The 22,631-nt window shown below is 37.5% G+C and overlaps 2 protein-coding genes and 2 long non-coding RNA genes across 5 annotated transcripts; 1 reads left to right on the top strand and 3 right to left on the bottom strand.

Moving 5' to 3' along the window:
- Positions 1–330: 330 nt before the first annotated feature.
- Positions 331–7,072, bottom strand: LOC121750386 (villin-3-like). Its single transcript, XM_042144913.1, has 23 exons — positions 6,855–7,072; positions 5,959–6,097; positions 5,721–5,820; positions 5,566–5,634; positions 5,245–5,481; positions 4,987–5,164; positions 4,759–4,891; positions 4,371–4,530; positions 4,147–4,297; positions 3,965–4,068; positions 3,726–3,884; positions 3,558–3,626; positions 3,412–3,480; positions 3,177–3,308; positions 2,562–2,690; positions 2,261–2,408; positions 2,136–2,146; positions 1,922–2,062; positions 1,711–1,836; positions 1,518–1,574; positions 1,154–1,403; positions 868–1,070; positions 331–779 (listed from the first exon to the last, which is right to left on the bottom strand). Exons 2-23 carry the CDS (start codon positions 6,012–6,014, stop codon positions 666–668), a joined length of 2,796 nt encoding a protein of 931 aa, XP_042000847.1. The 5' UTR covers positions 6,015–6,097; positions 6,855–7,072; the 3' UTR covers positions 331–665.
- A 2,967-nt stretch (positions 7,073–10,039) lies between these two features.
- On the top strand, positions 10,040–12,902 carry LOC121752227. The gene is made up of 2 exons (XR_006040284.1): positions 10,040–12,083; positions 12,213–12,902. It is a non-coding gene; the product is annotated as an uncharacterized LOC121752227 (long non-coding RNA).
- A 536-nt stretch (positions 12,903–13,438) lies between these two features.
- LOC121752226 lies at positions 13,439–15,622 on the bottom strand. Its single transcript, XR_006040283.1, has 3 exons — positions 15,468–15,622; positions 13,877–13,985; positions 13,439–13,800 (listed from the first exon to the last, which is right to left on the bottom strand). It is a non-coding gene; the product is annotated as an uncharacterized LOC121752226 (long non-coding RNA).
- A 205-nt stretch (positions 15,623–15,827) lies between these two features.
- LOC121750156 (protein SEMI-ROLLED LEAF 2-like) lies at positions 15,828–22,585 on the bottom strand. 2 transcript variants are annotated; one of them, XM_042144632.1, is made up of 20 exons: positions 22,306–22,585; positions 21,792–22,111; positions 21,495–21,569; positions 21,184–21,299; positions 20,925–21,039; positions 20,684–20,812; positions 20,377–20,424; positions 20,084–20,250; positions 19,791–19,987; positions 19,390–19,679; positions 19,160–19,309; positions 18,668–19,045; positions 18,425–18,574; positions 18,124–18,196; positions 17,768–17,895; positions 17,467–17,664; positions 17,270–17,392; positions 17,073–17,198; positions 16,793–16,993; positions 15,828–16,370 (listed from the first exon to the last, which is right to left on the bottom strand). In XM_042144632.1, the coding sequence occupies exons 2-20, from the start codon at positions 21,936–21,938 to the stop codon at positions 16,239–16,241; spliced, it is 2,943 nt and encodes a 980-aa protein (XP_042000566.1). In that variant the 5' UTR covers positions 21,939–22,111; positions 22,306–22,585; the 3' UTR covers positions 15,828–16,238. The 2 variants fall into 2 exon arrangements, with proteins under 2 accessions (XP_042000566.1, XP_042000565.1); XM_042144631.1 differs by having other exon boundaries at positions 21,792–22,081.
- Positions 22,586–22,631: the final 46 nt, after the last annotated feature.

The following is a 22,631-nucleotide window of genomic DNA, read 5'->3' as shown; positions in this document are numbered from 1 at the left end:
TGAACACGTTCGGATTCATCTGTTCACAAACATGTTCTCAAGTTTGTTAATTGAGCATGTTCACGAAGCTTCGATTGAGCTTGAACAACACGAGTGATGAAGAATACATTTTGAATATTTTTCAAGCCTTGCATCCACGAGGTCGAGTTCAAATTAAATTAGTTAGATGGTGCACGGGGCTCGAGCCGGCTGGTATTAAGCTCGAGTGGGATATAGGGTTCGATATAAATCATTTACACTGCAGCGTATCGAAATCTTCCTTGAATATTCAACCTTCCATGAATCACAACATATCAATAATACTAGCAAAGGTCATACAACTCATGAAGCTATTCCATCTCTTTTCTAGTCGCATAAAAAGTGTAATACCAGTTATACACCCTTTCAATCAAACATTATAAGTAAATAGTTAAAGATAAAGGTGATAAAAAAGGATGCAGAAAAAAAAAGAAAATTAAGCTGAGTAGCCATCAACTAGAAGCTGCCAAAATCCAAGAATGCAGAGAAAAGTTGGAAGCAAAAGAAAGGAACCGAAGCCAATTCTGACGATTTGCATCAATGGTGAGCAAAATCTTAAAATAAGTACGTTGGTGGTCCGAGTAAGAGATAACATGTAGTCGAAATATGAGATGAAACACGAAGACCTGAGCTACTATGAGCGTTTTCTAGAATAGCTCAGCTTTCTTTTTGAGAAGGTCTTGCTTCCATTTCGGGTTCTGGTAGAAAGCTTCTTTGCTCATCTCAAACACTGTCAGGAAGTCTTCTTCAGATAGATAGGCCTAATAACCAATGCACGTTTAAAGAGGATTAGTATCATTGTGATGATTTTTGTAAGAGATGAACGTGATCAAAGATCATGTAAGTAACCTCTCGTCGTTTGTAATCAATCCCTGGGACGGACTTGGATTTGAGCTGCTCGTAATCATATGTGCCCTGAACAGCTTCATAAGCGTCTTGTTCGTTTTCCTCCTCATTAGTCTCTTCAGCTGGCTCTGAATCTTTCCCTTCAAAATTTTCTTTGGCTTCTTCTGCAAAGGCAGACGCATCTTCCCTCCTCCCTGGAGTTCGAGCTGTAGAATAATATTTTGCCACAGGGTTAATTTAAAGCGCACTTGCATACAAATAAACTTTCAGTTAGAAAGAGCAAGGATACCAGTAGGGCTAGATTCTGCATGCGGACTTTTTAGTCTTCGACCTGGAGATGAATCAGGTGATCGTTTCTCAGCAGTCAAAACAGAAGATAAAGCAGCCACCGCAGCAGCTCTCTGCGAGCCTTGGCCTGCTCCAGCCCTAGGGGCTATGACAGGCTTCGGAGTTGAAGTCGAACTGAATGCAGAGTTCAAAGCTGCCAAAGCTGAAGCCCTTTGAGTTGGTCCCTCGTTATTCGAAGCATTGGACTTATCCTGAATTGCACACAGCTTAGATCAAGTAAATATAGTTCAAGAAAAATGCTGATACTATTTAACAGATTGAGCAAAATTAATCATCAAACAATACTACAAAAAATGCAAATTCACCTCATTGCCGTCACCAAATAGTTGCAAAACCTTCTTTTGGAATGAGTTCCCATATAGCTGTTTAAGTGAAAGAAGAAAACTAAGTGTTCGTGTCAATGAACAAACACAAAAACGTGTTTGAGAAAACTTTGGAATTTTAAGCACTTTGTGATCTCCTGTAGTACTAGGAATCACAATTATGTGTGTAACATACACTTGCTTTTGCAGGATCCCATGAAAAATATGCGGTGAAGAAGCATGGCTCATTTCCTTCAGTGACTTTGTAAAGTGGAACATTTGGGGCCAACCCGTCGAGCGAACCAGCCATCTCTGCGTATTTCTGTGATAAGTATCATCAGTCAATAGTCTTTGAAAGAACAACTTCAGCAATAAAAAACATTTAAGATGATGATCACTAGTATTACCTGTCCAACCTCAAACGCAGATTTTTTCTCTTTTGTATCCACTAATTGGCCAACCCAAACAATCACTTCAGCATGTGTATCGAGTATCAACATATCCTCCGTTAATAAATCATCTTGAGAGAAACTGTATATTTCTTCAACCTGTCATGTAAGACACACTTTGTTTAGTGCTAGAATTGCTACTTTACGACCAAATATTCATTTAATCTCGTACCTCAAATTTTCCTGGATTCAATACGCCAGCATGTCATCAAAAGAAAACAAGTTAGAACAAGCAAAACATTGTTACTTCCAAGATATCTAGAGAGGAGTGAAAGTTTGCATCAGAAATGTTGCTACCTTTATTAAAGGAGTAAGAAAACAAGTGAGGATCTCTGGGAGCCTCGGGTGTGGTCTTCTTATTGGTGTAAGGATTTTTTCCTCCGATAGCACCCCAGAAGATCGAGCTCTCGGTTCCTTCTTTAGTGTGCTTGATTGGTGATCCAGGCTGGGTTCACGCAGAAAGTGTATTAAGATTGTCAGATGCAACACGAGATGTACTAACCATGATACAAATTTAATATTCAAATAAAAAGAAATTCTGCTTGATCTTATGTATGATTTTTCACAATTATATACTGTACTTTTAGTGTATGCATACCTTGAGAAATTCTGCAACCTTAGCACCTAATTTCTGCTGTTCAACACTGCTTTTATTTCCTATCCAACAGAATACTGTTGTTCCAGATTGAAGCACAAAACAGTGATTTGAGCTCAATGATGTGGCCACCTACAAAGACAACAGAGTTGTGATATAAACAAATTAGATAAAGATGATCCAATCACATGACGAAGCCAATGTTGTATCATTTTGGCCTTTGGGCTCATATATGTCATATCAAATAGAAATGGTATCCAATTTAATATTCAAATGGGATCTTCAAATTTGTCTTGCAATTCCTTCCCAGCCATATGGTGATAGTTTCCAGCTAGTAATTAAGATATGGGAGGTGTAAACATGGTTTATTGCAACTTCATAGGTCTCTCTCTCTTGATTCAAAGATTGGTAATCAACTCTTAATAATATATCCCGAACCAAGATATAAGAGGGATTAGATATATATTTATTTTCCTGGGGAAATCATACTTAGTGGTTGGTGCATCATTGAGTGAGAAATATAACAGCATTTATGGATTCTTTTTAACATTGCGAAATTCGGGTTATTGGGAAACCAGGAAAAAATTACTCTGAAAATAATCGTCACATTAAGCATACCGCATCAACTTGAAGAGCTTTATTATTATGCTGAGAAGTTCCAGATACGATGAATAATGCAACGCCCTCTCCAGTGTAAGTCTCATCATTTCCGCCATTTATATGGTCCTTATAACCGGAGCTCATTCCACCCTAAAAAATATTTAATGTTGTCAAAGAAATTTTTGACAGTCTCATTTTATTTGTTCATAAAGATCACACACATTTCTCTCCAACGACAAGTAGTGAAAAGCACCTTAAGGGTCACCATAGGCTGGAAAATGGCTATAAACTGAGGTGGCTCTTTCCCTTGATATATCCAGCCCTGCCAAAAGATTCATCAAGTTGTAACTTTGTAATTATGCAAGTATCTAATTTTAGTGAAACGAGACAAAATGCTACCTGCACCGGCTTCCCTTTAAGTGTATTATACATTGTATTACATAATGTTGTAGCTGTCTCTACTTCTTCCTGGGGATTAGAAAAGTTGAGTTTCATAAATAAGATTAATAAAAGATTACTTTCCAATGAATGTAGATTGTTTACATAAATGTGTAAGCATCAATGTACCTGAACGCTGTCTTTTCCAATCCAACTACACAAATAGAAATCTTCCCTTCTTTCATGCTGATTGTATGTGTAGAGCACGACATAGCAATCCCCACTGTAAAATTTTCCAATATCTTCTGCAGGAACTGCAGTTTTCTCGTTGCCATTGATTCGCCAAACCTGGTAATATCACACAAAAGTTCAAACACCTTCAGCTAAGAAAATACATTATACCACTCACACATGAAAGGAAATCAAACCTCTAGTTTTCCACCTCCTTCAAGCAATGGAGGAACGATGTCCTCGATAACTGGAGCATTTTTAGTAGCTGCCTTCACGCCTCCACCTTGCTGTTTTAGTAAAGCTGAAATTTTTTTGCAGAAAATACACACCTCAGCAAACATGCCAGCAAATATCTACGTGACTAAGCAGTAAAGCTTACCTGCTACTTTCCCCCTTCCCTCCTCAACAACAGGAGTAGTAGATGCTGTTGGCCAGGAGTCAAATTTGGACTTAAAAGCATGATTCTCATGACCTTGAATAAGCCGGATTATTTGTGTTGATTTTGGTCTATTTTGGCTAGTAACAAACTCCTGAAATTGTCACTACGCGTTAAGAAATCAAATAATGCATATTATAGTATAAAATGGGAGGTTAGATTTCCACCTCTGCAGCTTGAGTGGCAGCTTTTCTCTCATCAACTTGAGTTACCCGGCCGACCCAGAGAAATATCTCATTGCCACAATCCAACAGATAACATCTGTCATTTTCAAGAAGTGACTTGGAAAGCTCTCCTTCTACGGCATTAGCATTGCCACCTTTTATGCTGCCAGGATGCAATTCAACAAGATCAGTTCTTCAGATAAATAATTGGGAAAATCACTTTGTACCTTGACAAATACATTGAGGAAGATGAGAAGGTTCTAAGAAAAGAGCAAAAGAATAAACATGGATTCTATCACTTGTTACACATTTTTATGCCATTTAATGGTAGACATACGACTTAGGAAACATTTTCTAATATAGAACTGCGACAGAATTACTAGACAACCACCTGTAAAGTTTTGGAGAAATCTTCTCCGCAACAATGTCATCGTCGGAAATAACTTTTTTACTAATCGGAGCAAAGCCTCCAAAGAGAACCCAAAATTCACCGGAATCTGATTCAGCTTTTAATTTTCCATCATCTGTAAACAAGGAGTACAAACAATTAACGGAGATTCCTCATCACATACACATAGATAAAGACGCGAGAATTGAAGGATAGAAGATCGATTATTACCAACGATTGCAACATCACAAGTTCCTTCATGGTACTTGTCTTTCAGAAACTGAACTACTTCTAATGCTTTTCCTCTTTCTTGAATGTTTGAGTTTTCACCATTAAATTGATATATCTTGTTTTTAGTGTCGAGAATAAAAATATCATCGTGATTCAATGATGACCGGGAGAACGGAACCTGCATAACCCAGAGGACAAGTTAATATTCACAACCAAACACTTCGAATATTGAAAACTCAGTAAATGTATGCTTCCTACCTGCTTCATCCTTACAACTCGTTTTCCTTTACAGGTGTATAATCGAGTTTCAAACTCTTCTTCTTCGACCGTCTTGAATCCGGATACAAAACCACCTTCTAGTGGTATGATACAAGGTTTAAAGTATGACAAGAATTTGTCGGACTCGTGCCCTTGCAATTCTCTATACTGAACAGCGCGGCTGCCAAGAACTGCATCAAGTTCGACCGTTTTGATGGCTGCAGTCCCTGCTTCGTCCTAAGAATATGTAGAACATCATTGTAATAAAATAAAGCGCAACGAGAGTGCTTCTAACAGCGATACAAATGAACAGAACTATACTTGGCTAGTTTCCTTTCCGAGCCAGAAGTGTACATCATAATGATAGCCGCCTCCTCTTCCAGCAATCGTCTGCACAGAAATGCATTGCAGTAAGTCTAGAATGCATATTTCTTTCTCCCTATATGAAATACAAACATTACTCCAATCGAACCAACCTGTAGAACAATATATGAATCTCCAGTGTGGAATTTACCATAATCAGGTTTTGGCAAGGGAACTGGTTGGAAGTTCTCAATTCTCCATATCTCAAGCCCGCTATCACATCATTAAGTTTTAACAAGATATGTATAGTTCACAACGAATATACGATAAAACAAACATGCACAAACCATTAAATATGTAGTACAAAATACGATTATAAATAACAAGCATTGTCTGTCTAATTGAGGATACGCTTTCTGACCAACTCCCTGAAAAGCAGGTTCCAAAGATTTTGCTGTGTTAGACATTAGGTTATACCGTTCTTGGCCCAGAAACGGGAACTGGATTTTTCAAGTAACTAGTGATTGAACTGGCGTCAGTGGAGCAACAGCTGAAGCAAAGCAACAATAAAAGTTTCAGCATTTACTAGTACCCCTACCACGCAAAAGTTACATCCCAAAATATCCTATAACGTAGACGAGTTTCTTGTGATTGATCATACCAACAAAGGCAATGAAGAGGAAAACCAACAACAGCCTAGCCAACTAAGAAAATGTAGTACTAAGTAGAGCCAGATACAACGATCACTAGAGTCCACATTTAGGATCAAACACTTGCTATAATTTCCACAAACCTAGTAAACCAGTTTATAGGGCTAAACAATTCACAATGATGGATTATCAAAACATTAAGCCACACTCTAAACTAAAAGATCGAATATGCATACATTCTAACATTCTACTCTAGAGTGACAAATCGAAATCAAAGATGTACTACTAATCAACAAAAATCACCATACTCTTCAGCACTGTTTCACTAAATGATCATATTGATTACATCTATTCCAGAAGATCAAGTTACCTCTCATTACAAAAATTCAAAGCAATTCCATCTCACAATCAAACGATCATACCACCGATCAGCAGCATACAGAAACAAAAAATGCAATCACAGTCGTTACAAATAAAAACTGGACGAAAACATAACGGAATCCCTAAAAAGCCATAAATAGGAAAATTCAATCGCAAACCTTTCGGAAACTCCAATTATTTCTACTTTCAGAATGTAAAAGGCAATGCGAAAAAGAGAAAAGGCAAAGGAGCTGGCAAAAAATGATTTGCATAGAGAAAAGATAGATGAATCATTACTGCATGTAATCTACACCGATAAAATCAGCGTTTCTTCGGTTGCAACTCTGTTTTTGATCACGCGATTCGTAAAATTCGACGATGATTGAGAATTAGTTTAGGAGTATAATACAATGCCGTTTTTCACAACAATGGAGTAGGAAAGAGAGACGAGAAAATAGAAGGAAATGATAAATATAGAGTGAGAGAAGGAATGTGGATGAGCATTACTGAGCAAAGATCCGGTGAAGGTGGCAGCACCAGCCATGTTGCCTTTTCTTCTTTTTATGGGCCTCCTTTTTCGGTTTTTCAATTCTTTCTTATAATTTTTTTTCTTTTTAAGTGTTATATTTATTTTATTTTAAATTATTCTTCATGCTTTGATAATTATTTTCCTACTTTTTTTTTCTTTTTTCTGTAGTGTAATCACTACGTATAATGTAATTGTCCAATTATACATATCGGGTCGTACCGGCACTAAACTAATAAGAGTGACATTTATATCAAAAATAAAATCTATATTTTTTTATATTCCAAAATAAACAGTTTAGATTTAATATTTATGATACCATTGTACATATTGTTCGATATCATTTTAAGGAAAATCGCTGACTATTACAAATTGATACACGTTTGAGATTTGGGAGGTGTGATTTCCACGATATATCTTCTCACGATTTTAGGCATACTATTTGTTTACACATTGCGATGATATTATTGTGATTTTTAATTATATATAATCGGATGATGCATATCCAATTTGTGAAATGATGGACTGCACTTTTGGGCTTTGTTAAATTAAATCAGCTGGGCTGGTTTATTTTGATGGCCCGTTTGCAATTGTGTGTTGATCCAATCAGGATTTGGCCCAATACTTAAATGGCTGTCCTGATGGCTGCCACGTGTGCCCTCCCACGCGGATCATGACGCTGGACCGTTGGATTTGAGGTGTGTTTGTTTGGAGTTTATACACTCCCTGGTGACTCCTTGACTCCTAAGTTTGTTCATGTACTCTCTCTCTCTTCTCGACTTTGCTCCAACTTCTCTCTAAACTTTCTTCTCTCTCTCTTTGAAATGTCGTCCGATCTTCTTCTCTGGTGGCTCCTTTCTCTGTTTTATTGAGGATCGAGTGTCATCTCTCAACCCCTGTGTTGATCTGGAGATTTGTATGAGATTCGAAAGGTTGATTTCATAGATCTTTGGTTCTTTCTGGTTCTTTCTGGATAGATCTTTGGTTCTTTCTGGTTCCTTTCTGGTTCTTTCTGGAGAGATCTTTGGTTGATTTCATAGATCTGTGAGTTTTGAGTGTTCTTGAGGCTTGAGACTGTGGTTGTGAGTCTTTGAACGCATGGGGCGGTTTATCGTGTTGTAGTAATCGGGAAACCCTAGCTCGGGGTCTGATTGTTTCACGGTGCTCTCTTGTGACTTGTTGGATAAGATAGAGGAGGTCCTTGGCCCAGTGAAGTCGTGTGTGCGACCTGAGCCACTCTCTGATCCTTGTGTTCCAATATTTCATTTGTTGTCGGTTTAGTTGCTTAGATCCGAGAGGATCCATTTCCTTGTGTTACTAACTTGTGTATTAGTTGTGCAAGTGATTTCAGAGGAATAATCCGATGTTATTGCAGTCGGGGCAATAGATTAGGGTTTTCTGTAAATCTTGTATTTGTCTCAAGTTTGTGTTAGTGTAATACTTGGGCTTGTAACTGGCTTGTTCTTGCTGAGATTGGCCATCTCAGCGGTGATACAAAATCAAAAAAGGTCCCGATAATTAGTGAATCCTAAGTGATCTGATCCCTACACAATTATTATATAGCAATATGTGTGTTGTGTGTTATTAACAATACATAATATTACATCCAGTGGCGGATCTAGGGGGGGCAGGAGGGGGCGGTCGCCCCCTCCGTGCGACTATTTTTCCCTTATCGGGATGTAAATTTACCATGTCCGCCCCCTCCGTTTGCCTCCGGCGTCGCCCCGAACAATAAAAAAAATAGCCATGTCCGCACTAAACCAAGCTAATACTATATATTCCGCCCCCTCCATTTCCGGATCCTGGATCCGCCACTGATTACATCATCATATGAATATCAAAATATTATCACAGTAATATTAATATGTCAATATATTTTGGGAGCGTAATTTTCAAGGTAACACAATATCATTGTAATATAAAACATGAAATCATTATATGGTAATCAGAATAAAAATATATTATATCGTGTAATATGGTAACGGAGTACAATAAAATTAAAACGCGTTAAAGATTAGAGAGGGTGATTTTCGCGACACAACCCATTAGAACCATTTCATTTTGTGACGATATTGTTGTGAATTCCGATCAAATGTGGCATATGGAATATCATTATAGAGCAATATGTGTGTCATTCTATCGTAACACAATATCATCACCATAAATATATCAGTATTAAAGAAAAACATATTATTAAAAAAATTGAATAAACGCCACTCTTACACTTACTTTAATAGAGAATTAATGAGAAAATATTGGCACGTCATAAGTAAAACAGTTAAACCAAAAGGTGGATATTGGTTCTTAAATCTTGATCACAATTCTATAGTCATAATTAATATATCTTATATAGGAGTATTCGACTAAGACCAAATATGAATAATGAATTAAAATATGGAACAACTAAGAGTGTAGGTTTAATTATACCAATTAATATAACGATCAATTAAGATAATGTCTTGATTCTCATGAGATTTGGTGTGATTCTGGTACTATAGGAGTTATAGTAATGCTATAGATTGATGCGTGGATTTAATCTTAATAATAATAATGTAGATATTTAAACCTATAAAATTAATTTAGCCACCCACACTGTTAATTATTTAGTTTAAAATGGTGCTTATTTAGTGTTTATAATTAATAAAATACAAAACGTACAAATATGATCAAACTAATTTAACAAATAAGTCAGCCAAACAATTCGAACTCAGTTTAATAAATTCTTCAACACATACTCGGTGAAGATCAAACTCAAAAATTTTTGGTTAACTTGCGATGTGTATTTTTCATAATATAACATTTGTTTTTGACATTTTCTTGTATATGACTATTTTAATCCATATTTAATACTCTCTCTGTTCCACTACAAATGAGGCACTCCAAATCGGATGTTGTTTTGCAAAAATAATATAAATAGTTAGAGTAAAGATAAAGTAAAGTAAGTAAGATAATAATGTAACTATTTATTATTATCTTCGCAAAATAACGGACTTCACTGTTAATGTGACAGAGGGAATACTTGACTCAAACTTTAGTTATAATAAAAATATGTACAGATTTAATTTTCTTGCATATATATTAGAATTTTACTAGCACTAGTATTTAAAAATATCACACGCACACATAAAAGTGCTTCAATAATTAACAAATAAAAAACTCAACAGAGTATTCAATCATGGCGGCAACGAACTCAATTTTACCGCGAATTCGCTCGGCAAATCGGGCATGAAGAGCACGAATTCAGCCACCGCTCTATGCACTGCATATGGAAGCCATGGCTGCACTTCTCCAGAACCCTAATTCTCTCCCCAATTTCGAACTCCGACAAGCAAATCGCGCACTCCTCCGCCGCCGCGAGCTGCATCCCCTCCGAGTAAATCAAAGACGGAACCTCGATCACCTTTTCCGTATCCGCGCTGACGGTCTCCGGCGACTGGATTCGGCGATACCGCTTGCACATGTGTTTGATGGCGAAGTTGATCGCCAGACCGCAGATTAGGGTGCAGAAGAGGAAGCCGACGACTAAGGCCGTGTTTGCCTTGAAATCTCCGGAATTGGAGTACGGCTGCCATTGGCAATTCTGGACACCGCATTTAGTTGGCGGCGGTGGCGATTGGTGGATGCGGAATTCTGCCGTCGCCGTCGCCGCGGCTACCGGCGGCTGAGATGGTAACGATCTAATCTTCTCTCTCGATTTGGTTTCTGAGTTGGCTCTTCTAGCTGAACTGCTATTCACTCTCTTTTTCGTCTACTATGTTGTTTTATGCGAATGAATTATCTGAATTTTGGGGAATTGAGTGTTTGTGAAATTTGTGATGAATAATTATATTAGAGATGCTGTTTTGTTTTACTTACAAATTTTCACGCATTATCCTCTTATCACGAAGAAAATGATTGATTTGATCCTTTAATGCCACGTTTCGTATTTAATTTATCTTGAAAGAGAGAATTCTGCAGATACTGTTCTTCTCTATAATATGTTTAGTTTATCTAAAGAATATGAAGATAATCAATCAATCATTGCTTGAAATAAGAAGTGTACTAACTCACAAGATTTTTAACACTATAAATCTCTATACTTGTTTTAGGTGATTTTTTCTAGTTTTACAAATAATTTGAACACCAAGTAGAGGGGCCAATAATCTTTTCAGCTAATCAATATTTAGTGGGGTTCTTATCTTCATAATTTCAAAAAGAGTCATCATCATGTTTAGGAAAATTCTCTGACCCCTACTTTAACGTAAAAGAAACACCATTTATAACAGACCGATCCTCCTCATCTTCCTCCCAATGATGATTGCAGTGATTGGTAGAGGAGACCATTCGATAGAGAAAAGTTGATTGATTTTATTTCATTGATTTATAACTGGATGGCTTATTATTTTAATCGAAGGGGTTGATTGATATGTATGCTAACCAATGTTCAACCTAAATTGCATTCAAGCACCCTGAAAAATCCCAGAAATCATTGCTATACACAAATTTTTCAATGAAAGAATTTTTCTTTGGCTTTATTAGTGCCTATGTGTATATCTTGATTTAATTTTAAGTGTTAGCTACTTCATGATAGGGCTGTATGTCGATAAAGTGAATAGTTTCGTGTTGGATAAAGGATAGCACATTGAAGTTCAATATTGGACTGTATCATAACCCGAAATAATAAACGAATAAAACAAAGAACTTACTTGCATAAAATTCAAGTCTTTAATAATCTCATCAATTTTTGTACACCTTATGGAACTCAGAAATATAAAATCACTGCTGTTTTGGGTAGTTTGTCACTCTTGAGTCTTGTCACCCTTGCTAAGCTAAGCGATTGGACAACTTTCACATTATCAATAATAAAGTGGCCACATATATGACCAAAAACATCATCTTACTATCCTAGTATGATAAAATGGATTCCAAAATCAAACTGAACATTCACACTTTTCTTGCCTGAGAAAGCTTCCATTGTCATCATCCCGTGGCATCTGTTCTTAGCATCTCTAACTGTGAAAGTGAGGCCGTACCATTTCTTTTCAACCGTGCTAATAATTTGTGCTATTGTTGTTTCTCTGTCTCCCACAAATTTGATTGCTGCAAGTCCTGATGGCACGTTGAAGTGATTTGAGTCTATGTTTTGACAGGTTTGAGTAACTTAATGATCCATCCAGGATCAATGAGCACAGTCCTAGTGCATGGGGAGGACGAGGATTCCGGTGGAGCAGTTCTTGAAGATGTGAGGGGCTGTCTCGAAGCCTCTATTCTTAGTTCTTGACCGCATAAGCTCAGAGTAGCTATCGATATAGACTTGCAAAACGAGCTTTGAAGCCTAACCAGCCTGTCCTTTATAGGAGTGGATTCGAGGAGAGAACCACAGGTTGGGTCTTCTTGTATCCTGGGGTTGTGGAATGTGACCTTCACAATGCTGATTCTTGATGGAAGGCTGAGCACTAGATCATTTGCTTGTAGGAAAGAAATGCTTGCAGACTTGAAAGCAGCTCTGCCCTGCCCAGATAGCATGCCTGCGAAACGGCCTACGATGAAGAATGTTGTCGAGATGCTTCAAGAGATCGAGCAAGATTAGAGCTCATTCTCAACCAGAGAAGAGGGCTTTCTCTCTTTGATATCAAGAACAGTGTGCAAGAACAATCCCCTTTCACAGATTGATGGATTTTAGGGATTGGCATCAAGAACTTTAATTGAATTGGATGTGATGTTTTATAGCTAGATGGGGAGGGGGTTATTAGGAAGATACAAATGCAGCATAGTGTATTCCAGAATTTACCATTGTTGTGTATTTTCATATATCATTTTTATGAAAAATGTTGGATGCATGTCTGTATGGGCAGTTGCATTTGAAGTTAGAATAATAATTCTCTCGGTCCCATAAAAATATAGACATTCTTCCTATACTAGTATGTCTCATAAATAGTCCACTTTTCTTTCACTTTAACGAGGTAAGATTCATTCTCCACTAGCAATATTTCAAGAGTTTTTTTCTCACATTCATCCTCTACTAGCAATATTTCAATAACTTTTTCTTTCTAGCGTTCTCTTATTTTACCTAATGTACATTAAAATCTACGTCATTCTAAAAGTGTTTATTTTTATGATACAAATAGAGTATATAGAAAATTCATTATAAAATTCTCATTTTTGGCAAATGATTGACAAATAATTTCAATAGAGATTTCATTGCCATTGTTTTAAAACTAGTATAACTAAAATATAATGGACAAATCAAACTTTGCAAATAAGATTACATCGATATAGATTTGCTTGTGCAAGTTTGCAAAGAATAGTCGTAGTTAAACCACAGTGCTAAGAGTATTTAAAACCACCTGCCTCAAAAGCATGATCAACGATCAAATAATCATAATCATCTCTTTCAATGATGAGACAAATTCCAAAAAATGTGTCTAGCATACAAAACTTATTTGACAAAACTCAGCAGTATAAAGTGGAGAGATCTACACTCAACCAATCAGTAGAATTCCAACACGAGATTCACTCTGCAAATTGTATTATGCCATGTTTAAGCACAAGAGGTCTAAATCATGGGTGCACAAAGAAAGGACTGCATTTACTCGTTGAGGGTGGCTTTGACAATGAAGTTCTGGCTGCTGATGGGGTTCATCACCACTGGGGGACCAGCAGTTCGCGGCCACGCTTGAAACTTTTTTTCAGTCGCCAGCTCCCATTCTTTGTTCAAAACTGTTGAAGGAGTACTACCTAAGGTCGAAACGCAGTTCGTTAATGAACCACCAGAGACAGTTACGAAGAACTGAATTAAAACTGAAGTACATACCTCCAAAAATCTTCTTGTCAGAAACCAAATAGTCACACACATATGCAATACCAAGGGATCCCGCAAAAGCAGAAAAGATAGCTTTGCCTGACATTTTCAACTCACAAAGCTGCAAGTTAAGTTATGTAAGAAGATGTATAATTCATACAATGAATATATAGTTGAAGCAATATGAAGATTGACGTAAATGAATTGAAGGGAGAATTTCAACTGCCTGCATTCTAGATGAACTCAAATATATCGAATTGATGCTACAAATCTAAAAACCTAAATGGCTTACATAATAAAACAAATATGTAACGACTACAAATCTAAAAACCTAAATGGCTTACATAATAAAACAAATATGTAACAAGAGATTAGACGCTCATTTCTGAAGCAAGCAACCCACATAAAGCCTCAGACAAGAACGCAGATAGAAGATTTGAGTTGGAAGCCATTTTATGTTTTCTAGATGGCCTGAATTTTTATAGGGCCATAGACCTTCTCGGTAAAACAGACTTACAATTGACCATAAGCCAGTGAACAAATACTTCTTCAAATTATTGTGTTTTGAATTGAAACTCAACCAAGCTTACAAGATACATACTGTCAAAACAATAAAGATACTAATTTAAACCTTACCCATACCAGCACACATGGAACCAAAGAGAAAGAACAGAGAGAGAGAGAGGAGTGAGGTGGAAGTTGATATGTAATTTTACTTTTTCTAAGACAATCAAAACGTTATCATTTCAATTGACAGGTTAGTTTTAATTTGCCTAGCCCGCTTCAATTTTTCACCTAATTTATTTTTTTGGAAAATCTGACAAATGAAAAGTACATGTATTTATATTCAAAAAAATGGGGGGAGGCAGAAAATACTTAGTTCAAGTATTTACATCCAAATAATCCATTTTTTAACAATAGAAGTAAAAGAGGTAGTATATGCATGAAGGGAACATTGCCTAAACCTAGTCAGGTAAAGGTTCAAAGTCCAATATATCTAGTACGAAGTTGAAGAAATTATATAGAAACATGTAACTATCTAATATTCACAGTAGACATGTAGGGAAAACATGCGTCTAAACGACGACATAGCTACCCATCCATGAGGCATGAACTCTAGAAACTCTTCATGCTGTATAAACAGTTGGAAAGTAGGAACATTTCAATGGTTTTCCATCTTCATAAGTTGAATCAGAGCATACAAATATTCCCAATTCTTCAAAATTAGCAAATCTATTGGGAAATTAAAATTGAAACACATCAGACACATTCTTTTTCTTCACACAAAATGGTCATATTATTAGCAGCTATTTCCCTAAAAGCCAATAATCCGTCCCTAGTATTGCCATACCATACGAGAAAATAATAGCGATACCCCAATCCAACACAAAACCCTAATCTCAATCAAAATTATCATAAACCAGCTCCAAGTTCATAAATCTTGCCACAACGGTATAAAATAATCACAATGAAGCAAGATACAAACTCCGAAATTTCAGTAACAAAAAAAAAGTTCATTAAAAACCTAATTTCTAGATCAAGATTATTCACAGAAAGAAAAAAAGAAATGAACGACCGCGCGCACAGGCGAGATAGATCTTACTCGAGGAACTCGGCAGATTTGCGGAGACGAAAATCTTTGAGGTGGGATTGGAAATAGAGGAATCGATTTTAGAATTAAATCATTCCATGTATATATCCCTAGAGGAATTAGGGAAACCCAACGACACCGTTTCACGTTACAAATCTCAGATTAGAATTGACCTATTATAGGAGTACACATTATTTTATAATCAAATATATACTAATTATTGATGGTCTTATGATCCAAATACTAAATTTACTTTGACAAGTTTCAAATTTACATACCATTTCACATATTTTGTGAAAATAGATTATTCTCATGCAACAAAAAAATAAGCTTGAGATATCTTATTCAAACATGCATGCAATGAAAGGTAAATTACACCAAAAATATTGCAGCACTTTTTTCTTCTTCGCACTTGCAATAGTTATCATCACAATGTATACAAAAAAAATGAATAGATATACACTTTCTCGTCACAATAAATGAAAAAATAGTAGTGAAAGATTCTAAAGGAAAAAATGAGCTTTGATTTTGTACATGAGAAGGGTCTAAATAGGACAAAAAAACTAGTAAAGCCTCACACATCACATGATCTTGCTAAACATCCACACTTTTGTGAGAAAGAGGCCATCGATCTTCACACTCCTTGTGCCACCATTATGCCGATCTCCGGTCAAGCCGGCCGTAGTCGTCTCATTGAAAGCAATTTGATCAAGATACGTTGCTGCATCGCGTGTTTCACTAAGCCCGTTTTGGTCATAGAACCGTAAGTTTGTTTCTGGCTTATCAACATCCGGCGGCTTTCAAGAAGTTGTCGTAAGGGCTCGAAGATGGTAGCTGGAACGAGACGGGATTGTTCTGATACTCAGTCGCGCAGAGCACCGGAGGTCCGCCCAATATCTTGTTACCATTTTCACCCTGCAAATGTCCAGTAAAGACGATATCAGAAGGGAAGACAGACCGGTGAAAGGCTAATGTGTTTATATGATGTATGTTGTGGTTAGGAGCGTAGTCGAACCGAGTAGTGTCAAGCTCAAACTTGAGTCACCTTGAACAAACTCGAATTTTAGGAGCTGGAGCTCGAGCTCAATTGGAGTCAGTTAAGTTTAAAGCTAACCTTCCGAAAGATAGAATTTAACTTATAATGACTCGAAAGGCTAGTGAGCTCGTAACCCGAATAGCTTTAAGGTTGAGCTCAAGCTTGACTTACTTTGACAGGCTCAGCTCATGAGTTCGAGCAATCAACCCCTACTCACTCAACTTGACTCACTAACGCCCCTAATTGGGGTAATATGGACATGTTTTCGTTAGGGTATGACGCAGTAGTGGACGAGACGTACCTTAGAGACACCGGCTTGTGATTTGTCTCCTCCGGTAGCAGCAGCTCCAGCTGCAGCATTTTTCGAAGTTATGGTCAACAAAGTCATCTTCTGTTGCTTTCCCTGCTGAAGAGACTCGCAATGTTTAGCCACGTCTCTGTATGATGTCTCAGAACCCGTGCTCACGGACATTCTTCCCACATGGTGCGCCGTCTCCAAAATCTGCAAAGCAAAAGGCACGACTCAAAATGCATCCATGGTTTCTAAATGAGACGCACGGCTTAGCAGCCAGCAAACTTACGGATTGCAGAAGTTGATCGACACTGAGAAGATTGGGTAACTCAATGGTCAGCTTCGAATTGTGTGGAGCGTTGCTTTCGTTGGGATCATGATGACCATCGTCGTCCATTCCAAAACCCGAGATGCCCTGCGCGTAGGAGGGCGGTTAGCTGCCAGAGACAAAGAAAAAGGGAAGAATTCTGACAGAAGTAGTTTTACCTTAACGTAGCTCTCGCGTCCATGTTCCGCATTGTCATTGTACATTTGGCCGCTGCCAAGCGAACACATTTCATCCGGCACGAAATTCTGGACCAACTGCTCCGTTATGGCTGCCTCCTCGTACTGCAGGAAAACAGCATCAGAGACGAAAACATCAAGAACGACAAAGCCCTTTCACAAGCAGACAACAACGTTACCTCGAGTACGTTCTCTAGATTTCTAACAATAACAGAAACCAGGGATTGTTTAGTTAGCTCGCCACTGAGCTTGATGTCTGAAAGGCACCTTATAGCAGCGGTGTTGTCTTCTTTTGATCCATAGACATTTTGTTTTTCTAATCCGGCATCACTTATCTGCAGCTTTGAATCTTCAACTAAACACAAAAATGGATCAACCTGATACAAAATGCAAAAAAGATCTATTTTGAATGCTGACTTTTACAGTATAGACACCACATAAGAAAACTCCGTTAATGAGATTTGGAGATGACTGCCGTACCACTTTATCGGAGATTGCAGCCTTGACAACTGGGATAAGGGGAAGAATATTATAGACCTTTGCTGAGAAGATAATCATGGAAGACGACAGCACATAGAGTGATCTCCGACGTGATGCTGGCAGAGTGCCTGAAAATTGAATAAATTTATTTTGAACTGGCCTTTGCTAAAAGTATTCGGATGATAGTCGGTTGCAAATAGAGACTCAACCGATAGTAACGCGTAAGGATAAAAAACGCTAATCAAAAGAATTCGGATAAAAGTCATTATGAAAAATAAACATCGCAAGCAATATTTGTACAAATTCATGTCTGAAAATTTGAATCTGAACATTGATTAGTAGGAGACTAGGAGTACCTCCTTGAAGAGAAACGGCCCTCAATGTAAAAGCAAGTTGGAAACTATGAATTAGAGCATCACGATAGGAGGTCTGCGACGAAACATAAAGATATTAGTCATTAACACAGCAATCGTGCAGAAGGAGTTGTTAATCTTATGGAACAGGAAACTCAATTTTATTGTGATAAAAATATGTATTCATTGTGATTATTTGGCACAAATACATACTTTACCCTTGTAAAGATAATATTCTACCTCAGTCAAAACACCAAAATACAATAGTAATGTGTCCATCAAGAAATAAGATAAAAGTATTTACCTTAGCTCGAGAAAACAACAAAATCAAGCTGTATGTGTGAGCAATAGCTTCATAGTTTTCAGGCATGTTTTCAGGAGATATAGATTGTGCCCAAATTGATGAAAGCAGGAGTGATATTTGGTGGCTGCTCAGTCTAAGACGAACCGCATCCTGAAACAGAAAACGAGATAAACGTGTAGGCAATAATTGTATAGAATCTGAATTAAAGAATTAATTGATGACAGTCCAAAATGAAAGACCTACCGCTTCTTTTGTCGAGTTGTTTCCATTATCACCATCTTGTGCCGGTGAGCTTCCCAAGCTATATACCCGACTATAAGTCGATTTAATTCTATTCATTACTCCACCTTGCTCGCTTCCATTCAATTCTGTGTAATTCTCCCTGGAAGGAGTCGTTTGGTTTCGCAACTTCTGGAACAATGCAGCTGACGAAGAAAACACGGAGACAGTTCTCGATAGCGACCTCGAGAGGTCGACCTTAGAGGAATCAGAAGATGGCTGAGGACAGACAGACGACGGCACAAGTACAACAGCGAAGACCTGATGAGCTCCAACTCGCGTCTGGTGATCGGGATGGAGCATAGCTGGAAGTAGCTGATGAAACAAAGTTTCTGGGAAAGCCTAATGATAGAAAAATGATCAATTAAAAGCTTTTGGAGGGGGAGAGAAGGACGAAGGAGGGAGAGAGAGAGAGAGAGAGAGAGAGAGAGAGAGAGAGATTCTATAGGGCCTTGCCTTGTTTTTGTACAATACATTTGGTAAAGAAGCTATAATCTGAGCGGTTCGATAGACAGCAGAAATAGTCGTTCTCGCTATTACAGTAATGCTCGAGATGTTCTCTAGCATAGAAGCCATTACATCGAGGATTTGACCAGCATCTCCGACCTATAACAAGTGCAACCATAAGTATGATTCTTCATTTTTTTTTCTATTCTAAATCCACGACAAAGGTAGGATAGGCAAACCTTTGATGTCAATTCGGTGAGACATTCATCAACGACTTGATGAAATCTCCGGTTCCACTTTATAACTTTATCACCGAGACTTGCATCATCGAGTGAATAATGTATACTCTTCCGTAAATGCCTCATGATGTCACTTACAGCACTGACTATAGGTACAGATGACTGCATCTTCGTCAGTCGAGCAAGAGCGGTGACAACCTCAACTACGTCGAGCTGCATATCAGGCTGCTTGAGGACGTTTTTATGGTCAAGATGCTTGACTAATATCGATAGCAAAAGATGTGTGCTCCCTGTACGAGCAAGGGAATAGGATAATAAGTCTGAGCATTGTAATCAGTTTAATCAAGCAGACAAAATGAAAACAGATATCTGCAGGGAGAAAAGTTCCCTATAAACCTGACCAGAATCATCCATCAGAAGCTGCATTTCTTTGAGAACAGGAAAAGCGATCCCACCTTGGACGGGCCACAGATTTCCGCTATCAAAATACCGAAACAAAGACTCTAGAACACGACGCATGGTGGTTGCTTCTTTCCCGAGATTGGCCATATTTTGAAGGCACACCCTGGACCAAAACTGCGGGCTTTTGGCAACCTCTCTGTGTAAATCAAGATACAGTTTACACCATGCTCAGCTGCTAATAATAATAAGCAAATAAAAAGAAAGAAATAAATAAAATGATCCAAGAGATTACGCAGCCACGTTAAGTTGTCCTTTTTCATTTATAATGATTCTCCAAGAAGGAACCTTTGTAGAAGCTTCAGAAGGAGAGACATGTCCCTCAGCTTTATTGACTTCTTGCTCAGAACCACTGCTCTCCTTACTTTGACCTTTGTAATTCTCCAAGACTACCGAAACAATCTGAAGAATTGGACAGTTAAAAACTTAAAAGTGATACTTCAGCCAAGAGTAGAATGCTACGGTGGCAGATGTAATATGAAATATTCATAATATCAGCATCAAATGAGGGGATACGGGTAAGCTTACATTATCAAATTCAACTGAAATATGTGAGTTTTCGCCCATGAACCAAACCTGTAGAAGACAAATGCAAAAGTAGATGAGCCAGATAAATCCAATTGAAAATATAGGAGAAACAATAAAGACCTGATAAAATCCCTGAGAAATACATATAAGAAATTTAAACTGGCCATCAAAAAGCTTTCAAGAAACAATCAATGGATGCAGCGAAGTTAAAAAGAATATTAGTATAAACAAACTAGAAATTATAGGACCGTATCACGTCAAATTCAACTCAAATACATCCGACAAGTAATGAATTCCAAACACAAACCATTGCAGATAGAGCTTGCAGCCCAGATGCTCGTAAATGTTCAGTCCCCTCATCATCTCCCACTTCTTGAGCTACTTGGCAGAGCTTTGGAATTAGTCCTTCGAGATTAAACATATATGTTCCATCTTTCTGGAAAGCACACAAGAGTAAGTAGAGTCAGCCTTATTCAATAAATGAAACAAAATTCAAGAAGTTATGCAGAGGCTTATGCAAAAACGAAGAACCAAACAACAGTACCAACCTGGTTGTTTACAAAATCAAAGAGAGATTCACATCCAATAATTAAGACTCCATCTTGGCTTGTCTGATCCAGCAAGGCGAACATGACACTCAATAGACTATTTGCAAACAAAGGCCTGCCACAAAAATGGGTGTTTTTTTATTGATAGAGGTTCCCCAAAATGGACGAAGTCTAGAAAATACCCAAGGTAGACATAAAAAACTAAATATTGCCAACAAGAAAACTACAAAGGCAAAGCAATAAAATGCAGTGGGCATACATTTGGTCCTTGCAAGATAACAATAACTTCCGGTAGATCAGCATAACAATCTTCACAAATCGGTAGTTTTCATTCCTTAATTCCTTGTAGAATTTCTGTTCGAGGGAGTCCGCTATCTATCATTTCCAGATAAAACGAAACCATGATTAGAGCATCGACGCAAACTATATCTATATGTAAGTTAGCTTCAGCACAAGACAAGAAAGTATTCCATTAGCAAACTCCACATACTATAACTTTCAAAAAATACAAGATAAGACTCCCATATCAGTATACTATAGTGACAGCAACTTACATAACCAAATCAATACCTTGGGAATGCGTAAAGGATTTTTCGCAGCGTAGTCACATAATTTCCCAATCTTCCTCTCATTCACTTCTTCATCCTATAAAGCAAACCGAAGAAAAGGTTACAGAGTTACATCATTTTAGAAGAAGCGATGCTCAAATCCACACATATCATATCACTAGTTACAGATAGAATCCTTCTTCATGAATCCTTTTGAAAACAAATTCGAATCCAACCATGATCATGAAATCACTTGATCAATCATATCTATACAATCCCAAAATTGATTTATGCACATCATATGATTCACAAAACTCACCTGAGAGCGGGGGAAAATATCCGATATCAAGTGCTTGTACCTCTTGACCGGCTGCCTGGACCTCGTACGCAATGCAGGGCAGAAGAAGCAAAGGTTGTCACAAGCTGGCAACACTTGCCTTGAGATAACCCCGGAAACAACAGTCATTTTGTTTTCACCAACACACAAAAAAGGAGTCTAATCCCTTTCCCCTTTGTCCCTCAAAGTTACGCTCTCCTTCCCTTCTCTACCTCAGAAAAAATATAGAAGGGAAAGGAAAGCTGGAGGTATCAAAATCGATCAGGCAATTCCTGCATTCAAATTTACACCTAACTCAAACACTAACAGAAAAATCCCAATCAGCCCATTTCAAAATGCAGAGGAATCAATTGCACGAGAAAATGGGAATAATTCAGCAATTGCTGATCGAATACTAAATAAAAATAATTATATGAAAAAGTAGGGAATATTTTTGAACATCCCTTTATTCGTATCGGTTGTTGATATGAATAAAAGGAAGTTTTCGTAACTTTACCTTGGGAAGAATTTCTGTAAAGAGCAGTCCAGAAGGCTGGTGATCCATCAAAGATTGCCAACAATGTAGCGAATTTCAAGCATTTTCCAGTAAATTATGTCTCTCTCTCTCTCTGTATATACTAAAATAATTGGAAATTTTGGGTATTGAGAACGTGGATTCATGACATGGAAAATATTCAATATTTTGTAATATCTCACTTCGTCGCTGCCGAACAGCTTCAATAGTATTTATTTAAAATGGAAAATAATGATTGTATGCGAATTTGTAATTCCGTTACTCGCACTACTTGCATTATTATTATTTGCATTGATGTGTGTTTGTGC

This window comes from Salvia splendens, chromosome 10, assembly GCF_004379255.2.
Source record: "Salvia splendens isolate huo1 chromosome 10, SspV2, whole genome shotgun sequence".
Classification (NCBI taxonomy): domain Eukaryota; kingdom Viridiplantae; phylum Streptophyta; class Magnoliopsida; order Lamiales; family Lamiaceae; genus Salvia; species Salvia splendens.
The sequence above is the reverse complement of the archived record's forward strand: the minus strand, read 5'-3'. Positions and strand labels throughout refer to the sequence as shown.